This window comes from Phyllobates terribilis, unplaced genomic scaffold (assembly GCF_046119375.1).
Source record: "Phyllobates terribilis strain yellow unplaced genomic scaffold, ASM4611937v1 Scaffold_9__5_contigs__length_417890890, whole genome shotgun sequence".
Classification (NCBI taxonomy): Eukaryota; Metazoa; Chordata; class Amphibia; order Anura; family Dendrobatidae; genus Phyllobates; species Phyllobates terribilis.
This window is the reverse complement of record NW_027362769.1, coordinates 204,437,203-204,460,239: the sequence shown is the minus strand read 5'-3', so window position 1 is coordinate 204,460,239 and position 23,037 is coordinate 204,437,203. Positions and strand designations below refer to the sequence as shown.

Here is a 23,037-nt window from a genome sequence, read left to right as displayed (position 1 = left end):
GAAACCACTGCTAAGGACAGGCAACAAGCAGAAGAGACTTCTTTGGGCTAAAGAACACAAGGAATGGACGTTAGACCAGTGGAAATCTGTGCTTTGGTCTGATGAGTCCAAGTTTGAGATCTTTGGTTCCAACCACCGTGTCTTTGTGAGATGCAGAAAAGGTGAACGGATGGATTATACTTGCCTGGTTCCCACCGTGAAGCATGGAGGAGGAGGTGTGATGGTGTGGGGGTGCTTTGCTGGTGACACTGTTGAGGATTTATTCAAAATTGAAGGCATACTGATCCAGCATGGCTACCACAGTATCTTGCAGCGGCATGCTATTCCATCCGGTTTGCTTTTAGTTGGACCATAATTTATTTTTCAACAGGACAATGACCCCAAACACACCTCCAGGCTGTGTAAGGGCTATTTGACCAAGAAGGAGGGTGATGGGGTGCTACGCCAGATGACCTGGCCTCCACAGTCACCAGACCTGAACCCAATCGAGATGGTTTGGGGTGAGCTGGACCGCAGAGTGAAGGCAAAAGGGCCAACAAGTGCTAAGCATCTCTGGGAACTCCTTCAAGATTGTTGGAAGACCATTTCCGGTGACTACCTCTTGAAGCTCATCAAGAGAATGCCAAGAGTGTGCAAAGCAGTCATCAAAGCAAAAGGTGGCTACTTTGAAGAACCTAGAATATAAGACATATTTTCAGTTGTTTCACACTTTTTTGTTAAGTATATAATTCCACATGTGTTAATTCATAGTTTTGATGCCTTCAGTGTGAATGTACAATTTTCAAAGTCATGAAAATACAGAAAAAGCTTTAAATGAGGTGTGTCCAAACTTTTGGTCTGTACTGTACATGTAACGGAATGGGTAAGGTTCAGGGTAAAAATTGACAACCCTCGCTCTGCAGTATGTGTCACTCTTTCTTGTCTTTCATAGTTGGGAGGTACAGATAGGTGCAGAAATATTTGGACTATGACACAAGTTTTGGCATTTTAGCTGTTCACCAAAACATATTTAATATACAATTATATAATCAATATGGGCTTAAAGTGCCGACTGACGACTTTTATTTGAGGGTATTGACAGCTTAATTAGAGTATGGCTCTAGGACTTACAGCTCTTTAATATGTAGCTGCCTCTTTTTAAAGGAACCAAAAGTAATTGGACAATTATCTCAAAAGCGCTGTAATGAGCTGCATAGGCTATTTGGAAGCTGTTGCTGTGAACCCACAACATGCGGTCAAAGGAGATCTCAATGGAAGAGAAACAGACCATCACTGGGCTGAAAAAGAAGAAGAAATCCATCAAAGAAGAGAAGTTAGGAGTGACCAAATCAACAGTTTGGTAAATTCTGCAAGAAAAGAGCGCACTGATGACCTCGGGAACTCAAAATGTCTTGGACGTCCATGGAAGTAAACAGTGGTGGATGATCACAGAATCCTTTCCATGGTGAAGAAAAACCCTTTCACAACATCCACCCAAGTCAGCTGCAGTAAAGGACTGGCAAAGCATCCCAACGTCCATGGCTTTCAGACTTCAGGCAGTCATTGCCTGCAAAGGATTCTCAACAAAGTATTAAAAATGAACGTTTTATTCATAAAAAAGTTAAAGGGAACCTGTCACCAGCAAAAATGCTATTAACCTGCAGATATGAGGTTAATCTGCAGGTTAATAGTGTTATCAACTTGCCCGGCACCTGCACTTAGCTGATCGCTGCAAGGAGAAAATGAACTTTATTCCCCTCGGCAGTGTCCCGGTTTCAGTCACGGGGACGGTGCCAGCACTGGTTCAATCACCGCTCTGAGTATACAGAGCAGCGGCTGTAACTGCGCCCCTGGACCTGACTGACACTGATTCTTCATTTGGGCCGGCTGTCAGTCAGTGCCGGGGGCACAGTTATTGCTGCCTCTCTATATACACAGAACGGTGACTGAAGTGACGCCGCCCAGGACTGAAACCGGAACGCTGCAGGGGAAATAAAGTTAATTTTCTCCCCGCAGTGTTCGACTAAGTGCAGGCGCCGGGCAGGTTAATAACACTATTAACCTGCATATTAAGGCCAACTCTGCAGCTTAATAGTGTTTTTTCTGGTGACAGGTTCCCTTTAAGGTGTCCAATTACTTTTAAGCCCCTGAAATAAGGAGACTTTGTATAAAAATGGTTTCAATTCCTAAAGGCTTCACAGAATATTTTTGTTCAACTCCTTTAACCCCTTCACGACATCCACCGTACATGTATGGTGCAAGTCGAAAGAGGGTGTATTGAGCGGGCTCATGGGGTGAGCCTGCCGCATACCTGGCAGATCATGGCTGTAAGTCACAGCCAGGACCTTCTCTAACAATTACGAGTGAAGCACAACTCTGACAGCGACATTTAACACGCTCCGGCATGGGGGTGCGTCAGTCCGTGTGCCCGTGAAGTGATCGCAGGTCGCCGATGGGTTGTTAAAACATCCGGAGGTCTGCTGAAGACCCCTGTGCTTGTCGTTATGAAGCGTCTTTGAAACCCAGCCAGTGGCCAGGCTTCAAAGTAGACCGTGATTTCTGCCAACAAAAACAGTGGAAAGTAAAAAAAAAAAAATGTTTTAAAAAATCTGAAAAAAAAGAAAAAAACAAAAGTTCAAATCACCAATCTTTTCAAAATAAAGATCTAAAACATTTTTTTAAAAAAAGAATACACATATATGTGGTATCGCCACATTCATAAAAGTCTGATCTATCAAAATTTAAAAATCAACCCGATCGGTAGACACCGTAAATGGAAAAAAAAATCAATAACGCCAAAATTAGGCTGTTTTAGTTGCTGAAATTCCACAAAAATGCTGTAACAAGCGATCAAAAGGTCACATTTATCTCAAAATGGTATCAATAAAAACATTGTCTTGTCCCGCAAAATATAAGCAGTCACACAGCTCCATCGACTGAAAAAATAAAAATGTTACGAGACTCGGAGAAGGGCGACACAACTCCAAAATTTTTTTTTGCAAACTTCTGATTTTTTTTTTAACCACTAAAATAATAAAAACACTGGACATGTTGGGTATTGCCGTAATCGTACTGATGAGCAGAATCACATTGCGAGGTCATTTTTACCATAAAATGTGCAGTGTAAAAACAATTCCCAAAAACTGGGTCAGAATTGCGTTTTTTTTTTCACAATTTCTCCCCCACTTGGAATATTTTTCCCGTTTTCCAGTACACGATATGGTAAAATGAATGGAGTCATTCAAAAGTACAACTAGTCCTGCAAATAAAAAGCCATTATATGGACTGAAAAATGAAAAAGTTATGGCTCTATGAAGAAGAAGGGGGGGGGGGGTGAGGACGCAAAAACGGGAATTGGCCCTGTCGTGAAGGGGTTAATTAAAAGGTGTACAACAGAAGAAATGTCCCCCGAGATCTATACACATCGTGGACCAAAAATATATATGAACATATAAATAATTAATTAAAGTGTTTAATAAATGCGTTATTTCATGCTCAACATAAACCCTATAAAAAAAACTGCAAAAAATTATATATATATATTTTTCCTATATTTTTGCTGCAAAAAATAATAATAATTTGTTGATAATACATATTTATATGTCTAAAGACAATCCAAAAAATCATACAATGTTATACAGTTATGGCTGCTGGGATGCAGGGAGGCAAAAAAGGAAAAATAATTATGTCGGTATTTAAAGGGTTTACACCCAACACCCTGTGGATCATGACATTATACTATTACTTGTGGAGTAGTTGCTGTTGACAACCAAACTGTAGGGCAATTGTTTAAGGCAACCAATTAGGTGCCAGTTCTCACTTTTCAAAGGCTATTTGGAAAATCAGAGCAGCAGCCTGATTGGTTGCTATAGACAGCTCCTCCCCATTCCTTTTGTGTTACTATGTGAGTGATCACACGGCCCAGCAGCCACGTGTACCACGTGATCAGATCGTTGTTGCTAGGGAGAGGTTGTCCTCCGCCAGCTTCCGTAGTAACAAGGGGAGGGCGGAGCGGTCAGTATCGGTGGGCGGAGTAGTGCGCGCTGTTTACTTCCGGGGGTCTCTCAGGAGAAGGGGGGGTTTGAGTTCCGGGGCAGTATCCGGCCCGGTCCCAGCGCTGGGTTGGTGGTTTACACGGAGAGATCGCCCCCCCTCCGTCTGAGAGGGGAGCGGGCACCGGGAGGCCCAGCGGCGGCGGGGGGGAAAGATATGGATAAACTGACCATCATTTCAGGATGTCTGTTTCTGGCTGCGGATATCTTTGCCATCGCCAGCATCGCCAACCCGGACTGGATCAACACCGGGGAGTCCGCGGGTGAGTGCGGGCAGCACGGGGGATGGCAGGGCGAGCACCGGAGAGCACCTAGCGGAGGAGAGCTGCGGACCCTGCGGGGGTACAGGGGCTCTCCAGCTGCAGGAGCTCTGAGCCGGGCGCCTCCACTGCTGTATCCTGGGCAGGGGCGGACACAGACTGTAGTGGGCCCCTGTGCAAGAAATTTTGGGGGGCCCCCCCTGCCCTTCATAAGGCAACAAAGTTATGTAAACATAACCCCCCATGTGCATCTCTCACCCCCCCATGTGCAGCTCACCCCCCGTGCATCTCTCATCCCCCCCATGTGCATCTCTCACCCCCCCATGTGCATCTCTCACCCCCCCATGTGCATCTCTCACCCCCCCATGTGCATCTCTCACCCCCCCCCCATGTGCATCTCTCATCCCCCCCCGTGCATCTCTGATTCCCCCCACTCCTAGTTAATTAATTGTATTTAAAAAAAATAAAACTTGTTATACTTACCCCCATGCAATCCCTGCAGAATCCTGGCGCTCGTCCACGTCGCTGCCACCAGGTTCTCCTGACGTTCGGCCATGTGACGGCGCCACATACATAGCCATCAGCTTTTGTTTTGGCCAAAAGATTTTTAAAGCCGCCACCACGATAAGGTAGACTCTTCTGGGCGGGCCCTACTCTAACCTATTAAAATTTTCTTAAAATATCCAATACTCTTTTTAGATATATTTTTATTTAGTTTTCTTTAAGGGAATGTGTCATATACATTTTTTTTTTAAATGACCAATAATACCACATACAGGGAATACCGCCACACCATGACCAGACCACATATTACCACAACATAGTGACCGAATAATACCACACAGAAGGGAGAAAAACTGCCACACCATGACCAGACCACATATTACCACTACATTACTAATATTACCACCACATTACTAATATTACCATAAGTGTCATTATACACGGGAGCTCTATACATGGTATGTATAACGTAAGTGTCCAGGTAATCTAGTGATCACCAGTGAAATTATACACAGGAGCTCTGTATATAGTGTCAGTGTACAGGTAATACAGTGACATTATACACAGGAGCTCTGTATATAGTGTACAGGTAATACAGTGATCATCAGTGACATTATACACAGGAGCTCTGTATATAGTATCAGTGTACAGGTAATACAGGGATCACCAGTGACATTATACACAGGAGCTCTGTATATAGTGTCAGTGTACAGGTAATACAGTGATCACCAGTGACATTATACACAGGAGCTCTGTATATAGTGTCAGTGTACAGGTAATACAGTGATCACCAGTGAAATTATACACAGGAGCTCTGTATATAGTGTCAGTGTACAGGTAATACAGTGATCACCAGTGACATTATACACAGGAGCTCTGTATATAGTGTCAGTGTACAGGTAATACAGTGATCACCAGTGACATTATACACAGTGTACATGTAATAGACTGACTCACCGGTGACGTCTCTAGGTGAAGTCCTTCATCTTCGCTTTTCTCCTTCATCCAGCACAGACCGCCATCACGTCTTCCAGCCAGGACTCGTCTCTGCATAAAATAACAGTTATCTAGAGCACATTCCCCAACTTCTACATTACGCAGCTGAATACAGACGTGCATCCACCATCAATATATGGTTAGTTATTAGGCAACCTACCATTCCAAATATAAATTGTAATCCACCACTGTGCCCCCATTAACTGTAAATAGGCACTTAATATATAATTTAATTAGAACCTCTACTCTTTCCGCCAATTTGTTACCAGTCACACTCCTGCATCCGCAACGCCCCCTACTCTATACTTCCTGCTTCCCGCATTCAATATTTACATGCACCCCCTGCCCCAATTCATTATATCATGTCCGTGCTCTCCCCACCCCATCATCATTTATCATTTACTCTCCCCCACCCCACATTCGTTATGTGCAGCTCATTATCCCCCTACTCCCAATTCCCCCATGTGCAGCTCTCAAACCCCCCCATGTGCAGCTCTCATCCCCCTCCATGTGCCCCTCTCTCACCCCCTCCCCCCCACATGTGCCCCTCTCTCACCCCCTCCCCCCCACATGTGCCCCTCTCTCACCCCCTCCCCCACATGTGCCCCTCTCTCATCCCCCTCCCCCACATGTGCCCCTCTCTCATCCCCCTCCCCCACATGTGCCCCTCTCTCATCCCCCTCCCCCACATGTGCCCCTCTCTCATCCCCCTCCCCCACATGTGCCCCTCTCTCATCCCCCTCCCCCACATGTGCCCCTCTCTCATCCCCCTCCCCCACATGTGCCCCTCTCTCATCCCCCTCCCCCACATGTGCCCCTCTCTCATCCCCCTCCCCCACATGTGCCCCTCTCTCATCCCCCTCCCCCACATGTGCCCCTCTCTCATCCCCCTCCCCCACATGTGCCCCTCTCTCATCCCCCTCCCCCACATGTGCCCCTCTCTCATCCCCCTCCCCCACATGTGCCCCTCTCTCATCCCCCTCCACCACATGTGCCCCTCTCTCATCCCCCTCCACCACATGTGCCCCTCTCTCATCTCCCCCCCCCACACATGTGCATCTCCCATCTCCCCCCCCCACACATGTGCATCTCCCATCTCCCCCCCCCACACATGTGCATCTCCCATCTCCCCCCCCCACACATGTGCATCTCCCATCTCCCCCACACACATGTGCATCTCCCATCTCCCCCCCACACATGTGCATCTCCCATCTCCCCCCCCCACACATGTGCATCTCCCATCCTCCCCCCCCCACACATGTGCATCTCCCATCCTCCCCCCCCCACACATGTGCATCTCCCATCTTCCCCCCCCCCACATGTGCATCTCCCATCTCCCCCCCCCCACATGTGCATCTCCCATCTCCCCCCCACACATGTGCATCTCCCATCTCCCCCACACACATGTCCATCTCCCATCTCCCATCTCCCCCACACACATGTCCATCTCCCATCTCCCCCACACACATGTCCATCTCCCATCTCCCCCACACACATGTCCATCTCCCATCTCCCCCACACACATGTGCATCTCCCATCTCCCCCCCCACACACACACATGTGCATCTCCCATCTCCCCCACACACATGTGCATCTCCCATCTCCCCCCCCACACACACACATGTGCATCTCCCATCCCCCCCCCCCACACACACACATGTGCATCTCCCATCTCCCCCCCCCCCACACACACATACACACACACATGTGCTTCTCCCATCTCTCCACTCCTAGTTAATTGTATTTTAAAAAAAATAAAACTTGTTATACTTACCCCCATGCGATCCCTGCAGAATCCTGGCGCTCGTCCAAATCGCTGACAGCAGGTTCTCCTGACTTCCGGCCATGTGACGGCACCGTCACATGACCGGAAGTCAGGGGAATCATTAAGGCGCTGCTGCTGCAACAGCGCAGCTCAGCGCTGAAATGTCCCGGACCCGGCGCATAGCATGGGGCCGGGGGCCCCATGAGGAGAGACGCACAAGAGGGGGGCCCCCGAGGGGGCCCCTACCGGCCGGGCCCCATACTGGAGTCAGGGCAGTCATGCCCTGATGGCGGCCCTGCTGGAGGCTGGAGGGGCCCCCTCTCCCTCGGGGCCCCCGTTCAATGAACCGGCTGCACGGGCGGTAGTTCCGCCCCTGATCCTGGGGTCTGCATACGGGGGGGTTCTGCCGGAGCCAGACATGGGGTCTGCACACGGGGGGGGGCTCTGCCGGAGCCAGACATGGGGTCTGCACACGGGGGGGGGCTCTGCCGGAGCCAGACATGGGGTCTGCACACGGGGGGGGCTCTGCCGGAGCCAGACATGGGGTCTGCACACGGGGGGGGCTCTGCCGGAGCCGGACATGGGGTCCGCACACTGGGGGGGGGCTCTGCCGGAGCCCGACATGGGGTCCGCACACTGGGGGGGGGGCTCTGCCGGAGCCCGACATGGGGTCCGCACACTGGGGGGGGGCTCTGCCGGAGCCCGACATGGGGTCCGCACACTGGGGGGGGGCTCTGCCGGAGCCGGACATGGGGTCCGCACACTGGGGGGGGGGCTCTGCCGGAGCCGGTCATGGGGTCCGCACACTGGGGGGGGGGCTCTGCCGGAGCCGGACATGGGGTCCGCACACTGGGGGGGGGGCTCTGCCGGAGCCGGACATGGGGTCCGCACACTGGGGGGGGGCTCTGCCGGAGCCGGACATGGGGTCCGCACACTGGGGGGGGGCTCTGCCGGAGCCGGACATGGGGTCCGCACACTGGGGGGGGGCTCTGCCGGAGCCGGACATGGGGTCCGCACACTGGGGGGGGGCTCTGCCGGAGCCGGACATGGGGTCCGCACACTGGGGGGGGGCTCTGCCGGAGCCGGACATGGTTGACTCACTGAGTTCTGCTGCACAGGAATTCCTGGCGGAGATCTCCCTGTGATTATATCATTAGGGCAAATTAAATTTTTAGTGTCCCAATTCTTAAGTTCAAGAAAAGTCAGAAATCTGAACAGGTCACCCCTCATCCATGGCAGGGGACTACGCAGAAGACTGGGTGAGGACATGGCGGACGTGTAAGGGATTGCTGCAGGTGGCGTCATGGCGGACTTGGATGGGGATGGCTGCAGGTGGCGACATGGCGGACTTGGATGGGGATGGCTGCAGGTGGCGACATGGCGGACTTGGATGGGGATGGCTGCAGGTGGCGACATGGCGGATGTGTAAGGGATGGCTGCAGGTGGCGACATGGCGGACGTGTAAGGGATGGCTGCAGGTGGCGACATGGCGGACTTGGATGGGGATGGCTACAGGTGGCGTCATGGCGGACTTGGATGGGGATGGCTACAGGTGGCGTCATGGCGGACTTGGATGGGGATTGCTGCAGGTGGCGTCATGGCGGACTTGGATGGGGATTGCTGCAGGTGGCGTCATGGCGGACTTGGATGGGGATGGCTGCAGGTGGCGACATGGCGGACTTGGATGGGGATGGCTGCAGGTGGCGACATGGCGGACTTGGATGGGGATGGCTGCAGGTGGCGACATGGCGGACTTGGATGGGGATGGCTGCAGGTGGCGACATGGCGGACTTGGATGGGGATGGCTGCAGGTGGCGACATGGCAGACTTGGATGGGGATGGCTGCAGGTGGCGACATGGCGGACTTGGATGGGGATGGCTGCAGGTGGCGACATGGCGGACTTGGATGGGGATTGCTGCAGGTGGCGACATGGCGGACTTGGATGGGGATGGCTGCAGGTGGCGACATGGCGGACTTGGATGGGGATGGCTTTAGCGAATGTCTGGTTCCACAAGCTCACTACCGATCCATTCACACAGTAGATCTTGGGCTCCCCTATGTCATGATCAGTGGGGGTTCCCACTGTAAGACTTCCTGTGATTATACATCACACATTTATCACTTGATGGATGTGTGTGTGTATGTACCGTATATGCTGACTTGGCATGATGGGAGTTTTAGTTACACAACAACTAGAAGTCTACAGTGTGACGTAGGGGAGCCCGCTGTCATTGATCTATGATGAGGTGTCTACGCTATTTGGATTCTCAAAATGTCCTGAAGGGCAAGTTGTTGAAACATTTTTGGGGGCAGCATATGGTGCTACTTGCTGCCTGCACACAGTGATGACATCTGATGGATGCCTGTATATTACAGCAAGGCTGTCAGGAGTGTGCACTCCACAGTGGTTTTTTTTTTCCTAGCAGCCATAATTAGAAATGAGGTGGTCCACACAGCGCTGGGAGCGGACCACCGCCTGCTCTCACATAATTCATGGCTCCATTCTATGTGCATTGCATTTCCAGAGCAGCTTTTTCTTTCTTGTAACCAAAGAATTAAAATTGATTTTGTATAGGGACTGAGTTATTTTGTTTGCTTCTTGGGCCTTGTATCGACCGTCTGGCTGCACCATTAGTGGATTATTTAGACATTGCCTTTGTAAATGGAGATGGGAATTGTACCTGACTCTAGAATATGGTTGACTTCCAAGTGAATGTCCTTACTAGATTTTTCCACATGTTCCTGTGTAACCTGCTGGTGATATTGTGTGTGGCCTTAGCAGAAGGGGTCAGAGCCACTAGGAGTCCAGCAATTCAATAACTCTGCTGTCATAGGTTTGATATTCTGGTGGAATGTGTGTCTTAATTACGAAGAATTTTTAACTGTTTTTACTTTTTGTGTCAGAATCTATTCTGCTCATGGTATGTAGCTCATTATCATTACAATATTAGTTCAGTTTTGTGTTTTGAATTATTTTTAGGAGAGTCAGGGATAGACCCTTTCTCACTTGATCTCTGATTACAACTTTTTACAAATCCCTATGAACTACAAGTGCTTCTCACAAAATTAGAATATCATCAAAAGTTAATTTATTTCAGTTCTTCAATACAAAAAGTGAAACTCATATTATATAGTCATTACAAACAGAGTGATCTATTTCAAGTGATTATTTCTGTTAATGTTGGTGATTATGGCTTACAGCCAATGAAAACACGAAAGTCATTTTCTCAGTAAATTAGAATACTTTATAACTACAGCTTGAAAAATTATTTTAAAATCTGAAATGTTGGCCTACTGAAATGTATGTTCAGTAAATGCACTCAATACTAGGTCGGGGCTCCTTTTCCATCAATGCGGCGTGGCATGGAGGCGATCAGCCTGTGGCACTGCTGAGGGGTTATGGAAGCCCAGGTTGCTTTGATAGAAGCCTTCAGCTCGTCTGCATTGTTGGGTCTGGTGTCTCATCTTCCTCTTGACAATACTCCATAGATTCTCTATAATAGATTCTCTATGGGGTTAAGGTCAGACGAGTTTGCTGGCCAATCAAGCACAGTGATACTGTTGTGTGTAAACCAGGTACTGGTACTTTCGGCAGTGTGGACAGGTGCCAAGTCCTGCTGGAGAATGAAATTTCCATCTCCAAAAAGCTTGTCGGCAGAGGGAAGCATGAAGTGCTCTAAAATTTCGTGGTAGACGGCTGCACTGACTTTGGTCTTGATAAAACACAGTGGACCTACACCAGCAGATGACATGGCTCCCCAAACCATCACTGATTGTGGAAGCTTCACACTAGACCTCAAGCAGCTTGGATTGTGGCCTCTGCACTCTTCCTCCAGACTCTGGGACCTTGATTTCCAAATGAAATGCAAAATTTACTTTCATCTGAAAACAACACCTTGGACCACTGAGCAACAGTCCAGGTCTTTTTTTCTCCTTGGTTCAGGTAAGAAGCTTCTGGCATTGTCTTTTGGTCATGAGTGGTTGACACAAGGAATGCGACACTTGTAGCTCATGTCCTGGATACGTCTGTGTTTGGTGGCTCTTGAAGCAATGACTCCAGCAGCAGTCCACTCCTTGTGAATCTCCCCCAAATTTTTGAATGGTCTTTTCTTAACAATCCTTTCCAGGCTGCAGTTATCCCGGTTGCTTTTGCACCTTTTTCTACCACACTTTTTCCTTCCACTCAACTTTCTATTAATCTGCTTGGATACAGCACTCTGTGAACAGCCAGCTTCTTTAGCAATGACCTTTTTGTGGCTTACCCTCCTTGTCTGTCAGTGACTGCCTTCTGGACATCTGTCAAGTCAGCAGTCTTCCCCATGATTGTGGAGCCTACTGAAACAGACTGAGATCTTTTTAAACGCTTCGGAAGCCTTTGCAGGTGTTTTTTTTGTTAATTATTTGTGATATACTGCGATAATGACTTGTGTTTTCTTTGGCTGTAAGCCATAATCATCAACATTAACAGAAATAAACACTTGAAAAAGATCCCTCTGTTTGTAATGACTCTATATAATACGAGCTTCACTTTTTGTATTCCACACCCACACAACTGATTGGCAGCTTTCTGTGTACACTGTTCATAGGCAGAAAGCTGCCAAGCAGTGGTGGGGGTGGGGTTACACAGCAGTTGACTAGGAGGCAGAGACACCTAGCCCTGTAGTGATAATCTCCTGCTCTGATTTTATTGAAACAGCAGCACACAGCCTAGTAAGTGACACATCACTGGAATCGGGGTCTCGGCCTCAACATTATGCTGTTCTCAGAATACATAACAAAAACCTGCTGACAGATTCCCTTTAAGAAGTTTATACACTTAGCTGTCGGCTAAGGATGCATTCGGACTGCTTTTTTTGCCGCGGACACCTTAGAACAGCAACATTTTTGCCACAACTTTGGTAAATTGAGGCAATATGTGTTTTTACAGTGATTGTGGGAAAAACTGCAACACGGCCACACCGTAAGAACGCAGATAGAAATCAATGCTCAGTTTTTCTGTTCTATTAGATGTGTTCAACAGAGAAAGCTTTGAATGGAGAACAAGAGGATTGGGCTATGGAGTTCACTCTGCCCGATCCTTATCTCCCTCCATCATCCGCTGTCGGGGGCTGGTAACATCTTTCTCTTTTCTCCACATTGAAAGAATATATAGGATATATGAACGTACCCGCACAGTGGCATTATATAATGGCACCTGATGGACTTGTACCATCTTACTCTAATTCTGCCTTAGAATCTCATATAAAATAAGAATTTTTTAGGACTTTCCTTTAGATGTATAATTTAATTAGCTAAATCCGTTTCCATTCCTCTGTTAACTGCTCTTGGTGCATTGAAAATAATGTAATAAATCAGAAATATACAGTCCAGTGGTATGAGCCTCTGCAGCATTAATTGGATGAACCAGGTCTGCCTGGCACCTCCTGCCTGACCAGAGTAACTCTGGGCATTGATCAGAAGACTGGAAAACCTCCAGATCTCCGACATTACCAATTGATTGTATTATGTCTGGGCCTTTTAAATTAATAGTCGCTTTGTGGGCGACGTATCTTGTCTTAAGCATTGAAATTATACTTGCTTTTTAGAGGTGCTGGGTGGAAGTCGGTAATGTCAAGCCATCTGGGTCCAAACAGATGAATATTTCCATATCCAAACCTGTTACACCAGACATACACATTTTACAAAGATCAAAACTCCTTGGCAATCTTGACTTGTTTATTATCTCGGCATGTCAGAAGTTAACATGAGTTGGGGTTCTTGAGCGAGGAGGATACCCATTGTTTTGTAGATTAGTGGCCGGCCATCACTTGGTCGAGGAGGATGCCCATTGTTTTGCAGATTAGTGGCCGGCCATCACTTGGTCGAGGAGGATGCCCATTGTTTTGCAGATTAGTAGCCGGCCATCACTTGGTCGAGGAGGATGCCCATTGTTTTGCAGATTAATGGCCGGCCATCACTTGGTCGAGGAGGATGCCCATTGTTTTGCAGATTGATGTAGTGGCAGTCGCCAGTCCTGTTGATCTGCTAAGATGTCATATATACGTGTGAGAGGATCACATTGATGGCCGGCCATCACTAATTTGCAACATGAACTGAATGGCTTCAACTCCTTTAACAATGCTAAGAGATCTGTATAACTAGAGATTAGATACAACATTACATTCTTGGTATTTCAGAATAAGCTGTTGTGTATACATATGGGAAAATAACACTACTGGCCATTATAAGACTTGTATCATTCATTTTTTTTTTTTTTGTGTTTTTCTTACCAGTTATCTAATTGGTAGTTCTCTCTGAGCTGGTGGGTTGAGACTAGCTGCTGAGATATCTCCCATATACAGCACTCACCTGAGGGTTTTCTTCCTTTCCTGGCTTTATGTAGCATGGAGGATATTATACAACAGTACTGAGCAGTGTAGCTGTGAATTTATTGCTGATGTGAGAAAAGACACTTACTAGAAAGCAGCAGCACAATCTGTGTGTCTATAAATCTTTCTCTATGCTCCTTCCAGAACAATGGTAGTATGAGAAGGACACCTGTACAGTCTGAGAATAGAGCAGGCGAGCACAGTTGGTGAAATCGCTTGCCACCTACTTTTTTTCTGGAATTGTGGTGGGCAGTTTGCGTTTGTGACTCTCCCAATTATAACAATGGCCATTTGTACTCTACTCGGCCTTAGAAGAAAGTGTGCAGATTCAGGTCGGACTGGTTGAACATCTGATGTATATGGGGGCTCCCCTACTCTCCTTTGATGGATGGTATGGGGGTGGGGTGGTCAAGCAGTAGAAATGTAACCCTTTTTGAAACCAAGCCAATTTTTTAAATTTGACATGTCACTTTGTGTGATCTAAGGGGTGATTTTTCTCCTTGTGGAGAGTGACAGGCCTGAAGAGGCAGTTTGCATACTTTGTATGATAAATCTCTAGAATTTTTCACGATGTTCCAGTGATTGAGATTTTTTTTTTTTCATGACACGTTGCGCTTTGTTAGCTGTAAATGTAGGTCGCCATGTTTTGCGTTTTATTTATGAAAATCTCCGAAATTTGACTAACATTTTAAATTAACAATTTTCATACTGTGAATGTATGTACTCTTAAACCAGATAGTGATACTACATGGGAAAAAAAAAAAAGTTAATAAATATAATTTCCCGTATTTCATTCTTCAAATGTTCTTTTATTTTGTTAGGATATTAAAAAGTTGGAAAGTTTAGCAGCAACTTGAATAAAACTTTTTTTTTTTTTTTTTTAAAGGACATTTACAAAACTTATATATTTCTTTAGGTCTCTTCAGGTTTGAAATGACTTTCAGGTGCTGTCAGGTCATTCAATCCTTCAGGTGCTTCACTGAAATTAATGCAAAGTGGAATGAATCCAATCAAAAAATGTTCTCTCCATTAAAATGTTGCTAACATCTTAAGGCTATGTGCCCACGATGCAGATTTGAAGCAGAAATTTCCTGAGCATTTCTGCATCTCCTTGGCAGAAAGAAACGCATGCTGATTTTACATGCGTTTTTTTTCAGTGTTTTTACATGCGTTTATGCATGCTTTTTTTTTTCCAAGCATTTTCCCAAGCGATTTTGAGCATCATTGGAAAAGGGCTTGACAAGTTGGTCACACAATATAAATCCATGCAACCGGCATGGATTTATATTGTGTGACCAACTTAGAGGAAATTTCTACTTCAAATGCTGCATCTAAAAAGTAAAAAAAAAAAAAAAAAAAAAATTAAAAAGTAAAAAGAAATAATAAAAAAAAACCTTATATTCACCTCTCCGGCGGCCCCCGGTCTCCTCCCGGCGTCCTCTCTCCTCGGCAGGACCTGCGGTGACGTCATTTAGTCAGCTGATAGTCACGCGACCATCACCTGACCGCTGACGTCAGCGGTCGCGTGACCATCACCTGACTAAATGACGTCACCGCAGGTCCTGCCAGTACACCGCAGGTCCTGCCGAGGAGAGAGGACTCTGCCGCTGAGAGGAGACTGGGGGCTGCCGGAGAAGTGAGTATATGAATAATTTTTCTTTTTATTTTTTACTTTATAATTCTCTTTTTACTTGCAGGTACCATGGTACCCAGGATGGATGAGAGTCTCCTCTTCTCCAGACCTGGGTACCATCTGTGCATTGGACCGAATAACATCCGCATGTATACATGCGGATATTATGCGGTTCAATGCAAGTCAATGGGTGCGATTTCGCCGCAAAATCGCGCTCAAATTGGTTATGCTGCGTTTTTTTCCGCAATGATAATCCGCAGTGGAAATTTCCGCAGCATGTGCACAGCACATGTGGATGATCATTGGGAAACATGGTAGACATCTTAACAAGCGTTTTTAATGTGTTTCCGCGGCGGAAATTCATTAAATCCGCATCGTGGGCACTCAGCCTAAGGGTGCAGTCAAACGGCTGAATAAATCGGAATGCAGTGCACGGACTGTCCGGCAGCTCCCGTCTCGAGCGTGGCAGCTGCATAGAAATACATGAAGCTGTCATGCTTGGGTCGGAATAGCCGCCGGCCAGTCTGTGCACTGCATTCCGATATATACGGCCCTCTGACTGCCCTAACCGGACATCATAGCTGGCAGACCCACGGCAAACATTGGGAACACATAGTCACGATCTGGGGGTACTAATGGGGTTAAAGAGGGAGCTCGGCTGCCCCTCTGTTAAACATCTAGATGCCGATGTTGCTACTAACAGCAGCATCTATGGGTGTAAACAGCCATGAACTGTGCCCACACCGATCGTGGCCACTGCTGCATGGTGTCATTATAGTGTACAGCTGACACCTGCTGCATTTTCATCCATTGGGGGATGATAGTCTTATTTCATTAAAAAAGTGTATTGGCGGTGATTAAGGGGGAGATGAGCTTCTCCTTCCCCTCTGCTTATTGAAAACACATGAACACTCGGCTGAGCTGATCATACATGTGTATGGGGGGTCAGGAGAGCTTGTTGGCTGCCATCAGCTATGTCATGTGTATGGGCAGCTTTTGGGCTCTAAGAGAGGGGGAGCTGAGGCTTTGTGATCAGGCACACGTACTGGCGCCGTTTTGGCTGCCGCTGTTTCTATTGATTGCCTGTTTGTTTTTTGCCGTTTTGTTCGTTTTGCACATTTTCTCAAGGAAGCGACAGATAGCGCGAATCTCATTCGTGATCACAACCGCTTTGGAAGAAGAAAAAACTTTAGAAGTCTTCCCTGGAGTATGGCGCAGGCTGGAGTACCAGCAGTTAGATTTATCATCGGGAAATCAAATTAAGCTTCATAGAGAAGGAGGCCAGAGGTAATATTTAGCCCGGCTTCCTGTAAACAGCCGGAATATGGATTGTGGAGCGAGGTGAAACGCCGGAGAAGAACGTCCCCCCTCATCTGCCGCAGGTTTCCTAATAGACAGGATAATGGGAGTTTTAATGAAAGACTCCACACTTCTCTGTATTCACCGCCCACCCCACTGTTATCTGTAGGAAATGGTGTAAACTGGCGTCTGAATAGAATAGAATTGGCAGGGGCGCAGGTTCCAGTAGCAGGGAAATATTAATGCGGGGAACACATCGATAAAACCTGAATTATTTACATAGAAATTAAGCAGTTATTGCCGTCTGTATTGGCTGCTAATGCTATTTTTGCTTTTTTAAAGAACGGTAAATTGTGCTTCCGAACCTCAATTTATAAGCATTAAAGGGGATATCCCATCTTTAGCATAAGCTGTCACTTACAGGAAGCCAGTCGCCCCAAAAATGCATATTAAACTAGCTGTACAGTGCGTGAGAAAAGTGCTTTTAATCCATATCCATATGCAAATGCAGCGAGCAGCTGCAAAGAAAAGCCAGGGAGACAATGTGCCAACCCACACTGTATGCGGCCGGGCTCAGGTAGTGTGTGTTCAGTCACTCGGGCTGAGTTCAGACAGCGCACGCTCTTGGTAAGCGAGCACTGTCTACATGCAGGTTGAGGGGCGTAATGGTGCACTGATCCCTTGCCTATGCCAAGGGTGCACTCATGCCCCCTCATTCGCGTTTGAATTAAAAGTAAATTTTCTCAGGTACTATACCATTAAAATGTGCAATGATTTTTTATCTGGGCTATATCACTCTATAGCTAGTGTATTATGCATTTTGGGCTGTAACACCCTCCCTTTAATGATTGCCAGTCGTCAAACCTCTGTGGACCCCACTGATTCTGAGAATGAAAGGGCCGACCAGTGCTGTATTTTTTTTAGCACTGCCTCTGCTTCACAGGGGCAATCCAGACCACCCAATGGGGGGATATTGTAAGGTAACCCATATATAACTCTGTGGCATGATCCTGCAGTCGTTCAGCCCTACATCTGTCTCAAGTTTTGCAAATGAGGATAAAGATACCAGGTGAAGAGTGCTCCCACGATCGCAGATGTAATCAAATAACCAAAAAAGTATCAGAAGAATAAAAAATTAATTTATTTAAAAACACAATGCATTTCGGCTGTTTCAGGCCTTCTTCAGGTATGCAGACACCTGAAGAAGGCTGGATGTAGCCGAAACGTGTTTTGATGTAAATTTTTATTTCAGCTGCACCTATTGGATTTATTTAATGCATTTTTATGAGTTGTACAACTCTTATCAGGTGAGCAACTTCCCTGTTTTTTTTATTTTTTTTTATTATTTTTATTTTTTTTTAAACTTACTATGGCCAGAAAGCGCAATTTTTCTCTTTTTTCCCCTTAAGAATTCCACTGTTGGTATAAGTTTTGCTAATACTTTTTGAAAATCTTCAAATGTATAAGGGGAGAGATTGCTACTATAGTCATACATCTTCTCGGTGTTTGTAGTCTGTTACCATGGAGATGCATAGACATTCATTGGAGCTGTAGATTCAAAAAGGGGAAAGTGGCTTCCTTCTAGATGAGTAACAGCAGTGTAAAAAATTATTTACTAAGGTGGGTCCATCGTCTGCAAAATGACAAATGACTCCTCAGGAATTGGCTTGAAATAAGTCCTATGAGAAAACGTTATGTTGTGCGGTGCCAAATACCATAGGCTTACCTTAAGGGAATGCGTCCAATGCATATGTATGAGTCCTATTTCCATACTACTAGCACACAATTAATCTGTGCACGCTCAGCTCTAATAGAAAGGAAATGTCATTTGTATCCCTTCAGGGCCTGAACAAGGAGACTGAGAAAATCGCAAATGCAGTTTTGTGTGTTGCTGATTTGTCTGCAGAGCTAAGCGCAATGACTTCAGGCTATTAATTCTGGAAGCTGTTTTCTGTGCTGCTCTGCTTTAATCCAATATGTGCAGACACCTGAAATATTGGGCGTAGAGGCTGGTCTCAGACGAGAGTATGATGGGCACATTTGTGCAGCCGTAGTCCCAGCCTGATATGAGCTTACTGACCCAAACCTGCTCCTTAGCAGCGGAACCGGTGGGCGTCTCAGCGGCTGGACCACCACCGATCAAGAAGTTATCATCTAACCTGTAGATAGATAACTTTAACCCCTTGAAGGGACTCTGTTAGCACCGAATGGCTGTTCAAACCAAGTGCAGTCGCTCTGTGCATCATGGCGGGGCCAAACATTTAAATCTACCTTCCCTCCTGCTTATTTCCCCTCTAGCGCCACCCTTTTCTGGCTCCATGAAGCCAGACCTGTCAATGAAAAAAGGTGGGGCAGAGATGGTGGGAGGGTGTATGTTAAATATTTGGCCCCTCCGTGACACACAGAGCACTGGCACTTGGTCAGAGCAGTCATTCTGTGCTGATAGTCCTTTTAAGAACCAGGTGATTTTTTTTTTTATTTTAGTTTTGCCCTTTTGATTTTATGGCTTTTTTTTCCCTCCACTTCTTCCAATACCCTTTTTTTTTTTTCTCCAGGTTGAACTTTCCATATGAGGGCTCGCTGCGTGATCCAGTTGTAGTTTTGAATCCTACCATTTTACCATAATATGTACTGAAAAATGGGGAAAAATCCAAGTGGGATGAAATGCTGAGGGGGGAAAAGCCATGTTGCCTTTCTTTTCTGGGTTCTGTTTTTGCAGCTTTCATTGTACGGTAAAAATTTGCACAGTGATCTGATGTTGTGTTTTTTGTTTTTTTTTTCCACTTTTGGGAAACATACAATGTTTTGATTGCTTTTTGTTCTTAGTGTGGTTTTTTTTGTTTTGTTTTCTGGAGCGGTGACAAGAATGAAAAAAAAAAAAAACATTAATTCTGACATCGCGGGCAGGCCAATGGGAGTTTTTGCCAGCGCCCCATTTAAATGCCGTTGTCAGAAGTTGCTTATCTCCGTCTGCTCCTGTTTGAGACAGATGTAGACTATGTAACATGTTTGGAGCCGCTCCCGAGCCCCCTCCATACAAGTGAACGTATACTTACGTACTTCTATGCAAAGGGTTTAAGGGAAGATCTCACAAACTAATACTGACCCTTGAAATTGGCGACCAACACACTGTATTGTGTGTCACTTGAAGTGCATCTCTAGCCCAGGGTCACTCCCACCCCTCTGTAGAGATATGGGGCCTCACTTGCTCTTCCTGATCATGAAGTCATTATCATTTCAATGGTGAAATGCCACCACCTTCCACTTGGACCAGTTTAGATCATTGCCAAGATTATCCCTATCCTATTAGAAGAGAAAGCCGCCAAGTTTCAACCTACCTCATATTTTTGCTTATTTCTGCAGTGACAGGCTCATGGTTTGGGAAAATTTCTGTGCTCCATTTTAAAGTTGTTGTTCCATATGAGACATTTATGGCTCATCCAAATGATATGTGATAGATGGGGGATCACAGCATCACGTGCCGCAGTCAGTGGAGTGGTGGCCACACGTGCATTTCGACACAGTAGCCACTACACAGTGAGAGAGCCATCCTATTCCCTCAGTGTACAGACAGAAGAAGAATCAACACCTTCGAAATTGGTGGTGGAGCAGGATGCTACCAGCACCATGGATGGCCAGAAGAACAACCCATCAATTTTGGAACAAATCAAGCCAGACATGTCACTTGAAGCAAAGATCACCAAGCTACGACTTTCCTACTTTGGACACATCATACAAAGAGAGAAATCACTGGAGAAGGACATCATGGTTGGAAGAATAGAAGGAACAAGGCAAAGAGGAAGACCAGCAACCCGATGGCTTGATACTATCAAGATAACTGCGGAGAAGACCCTGGTGGACCTATCTAGGCTTCCACAAGATCTATCTTCCTACAGAGCGTTCAACCATCAAGACGCCATGGCTCGAGATCGAGCTGAAGGCCATTAAATAATAATGATAAACTTGGCACATCCAGTCGTCCCGAGGGCAATAAAACAAATCTGTGGGGGTGTCAGATTTCTGACCCCCACTTATCTGGTACTGATAACCCATTCTGAGAATGGGTCATAAATAATAAAAACCTTTTAATTGGTCATAAATAACAAAAACCTTTAATTTCTATTGCCCTTCTTTTCTCTTTAGGTGCCCATTCTCATTAAGTTGATGGCTGAAGAACCGTTGAATGAACAATCTCCTATTGTACATTGTGAAATTTCACCCGACGAACATTCGTTATGGTTGAAATTGCCCATTTGAATGTAATTTCTGTCACCTATAGGCATTTAGAGGGTGCAAGTAATTTCCTAAAATGCAACCCAACTCCAATATTGACTAGGCACTTACGGTTGGTAATCCCTCAGATTTTTTTTTCCTTTCTACTTGTAGCGCGGCCATGTCACATTCCAGCGTTGCATCTTTCATTGCGGTTAGAAGTGAAGACATATAATGAATTTCTTTGTGTCTGCGAATTAATAGGAAGCGCTCTATTCTGCCGACGGAGGAAAGATTACTGGCTGCCGGATCCATGCAAAATCCAGATCTCCTAATATTTTATATTCTGCACAGTGTCGTCTTTGTCTCTTTGTTTTCATCTTAATATTGTCTGGGGATTTGGGTGGGGGGGAATAGTATGGCACAATTCATCAAAACGGCAGTGATACTGAACTCCGGCACCGTGGGCTTTACTGAAGGGTAGATGCTGAGGAGAGATGTGCCGCCTGTGACCGGGGCGGCACACGTTGGTTTATAGCTTTGTACGAGCAGAGTGGTAAATTACAGAATATACACAACTGATGCATCAGAGGGTCCATAGGAGTCACTGAATATACGGTGTCTCGGTGACCAAAAAGATGAATCTTTACGCCAGGGCTGCACGGCGACATTGACATCAGTGTCACATCACATCTGATAATTTTCTATGGTGTTGGATATTCTGTCAAAAGTGACTCACTTGCTGTAGACTTTAATACAAGTCGCTATCAACTTAGCTGTTTTTAGTTTACAGCAAAATCGGGGCTCTAAAATAGTCACGCTACAGCAAGTTGCAACTTTTCTGAGAATTGCTGTCGCGCAACAAATGTCGCCATGTAGCCCTAGCCTAAAGATTGGTGGATAATTTGATGGTGAAATTAGAGGCTGTCACCCCATTGATTGAAAACACCAATGAGGTGTGAGTCGGCGATCTTTTATTTAAAGAACTGGACTCTATCAAAGTCTGATCATCACAACATGTTTGTAGAGGTATATCATGGCGGGAACAAAGGAGGAGTGGAGTTGTTGATGCTCGTGAAGCCAGAGAAAGTTACAGCTCAAGAGTTTGAACTCCACCAATCCACAGTCAGGCAGGTTGTGTGCAAATGGGGGAAATTCAAGACCATCATTACCTCCCCAAGTGTGGTCAACCAACAAAGATCACTCCAAGAGCAAGGTGCATAGTGGTCTGCAGTATCACAAAGGAATCCAAGGTAAACGCTAAGCAACTAAAGGCCCTTCAAATTAGTTATAGGGATCCTGTCACATTGTACATGTGGTTTGATCTGTGGACAGCCCAGTACTGAGCAGAATGATATATAGATTTGTTGGAAAAGATTCAGCCTAACTTCTATTTTGTTGAAATCCCTGGTGTTTGATTGCACATGAGTCTAGTAGGTGGTCCTAGTCAGTGATTTGATAGCTATTTCTATGTGCACAGTCTTACAAGGAAGACTGTCAATCACTAAATAGGACCGCTCACTGGACTCCTGCGCATACAAACACCAGGGATTTCTTTGAATAAAATACTAGGTATACTAGGACTTTTAGGACATAAATGTATTTTGATCTGATCAGCTCCTCCTTGCTCTGTAAGATCCTTCCTGCAGATTAGATACCATCTTCAATATGAATTCTTGGTGGAAAATGCACCAAATTTGACAATATAATTTAAATTAGTTTTTTTACTATGATTTTTCAGCTAGATTTTCCATCCGTCTGTCCGTTTTTACCATCAGCGGTTTTCCGGTATGGGTAAAGAAACGATTAAATTACAAAGCTTCTCTTGTATTTTGCAATGTGAAATTCCTACAGTACACGGATGCTATCTGTGCGCTGTACGTGTTTTTCACAGACCGATAGACTATTATTGGCCCTTGCCATCAATGGGAGCAAGAACTGGCAATTTATGGTGACGGGTCATCTTTA

General features: G+C 46.0%; 1 protein-coding gene across 1 annotated transcript in view; it reads left to right on the top strand.

Annotated features, from left to right (window-relative positions):
• The first annotated feature begins 4,002 nt into the window (after window positions 1–4,002).
• Window positions 4,003–23,037, top strand: part of MOSMO (modulator of smoothened) — a 37,225-nt gene continuing 18,190 nt past the window's right edge. Inside the window, exon 1 of the mRNA XM_073647600.1 lies at window positions 4,003–4,294. Within this exon, the coding sequence (XP_073503701.1) occupies window positions 4,189–4,294 (106 nt within the window). The 5' untranslated portion in view covers window positions 4,003–4,188. The remainder of the gene's footprint in view (window positions 4,295–23,037) is intronic.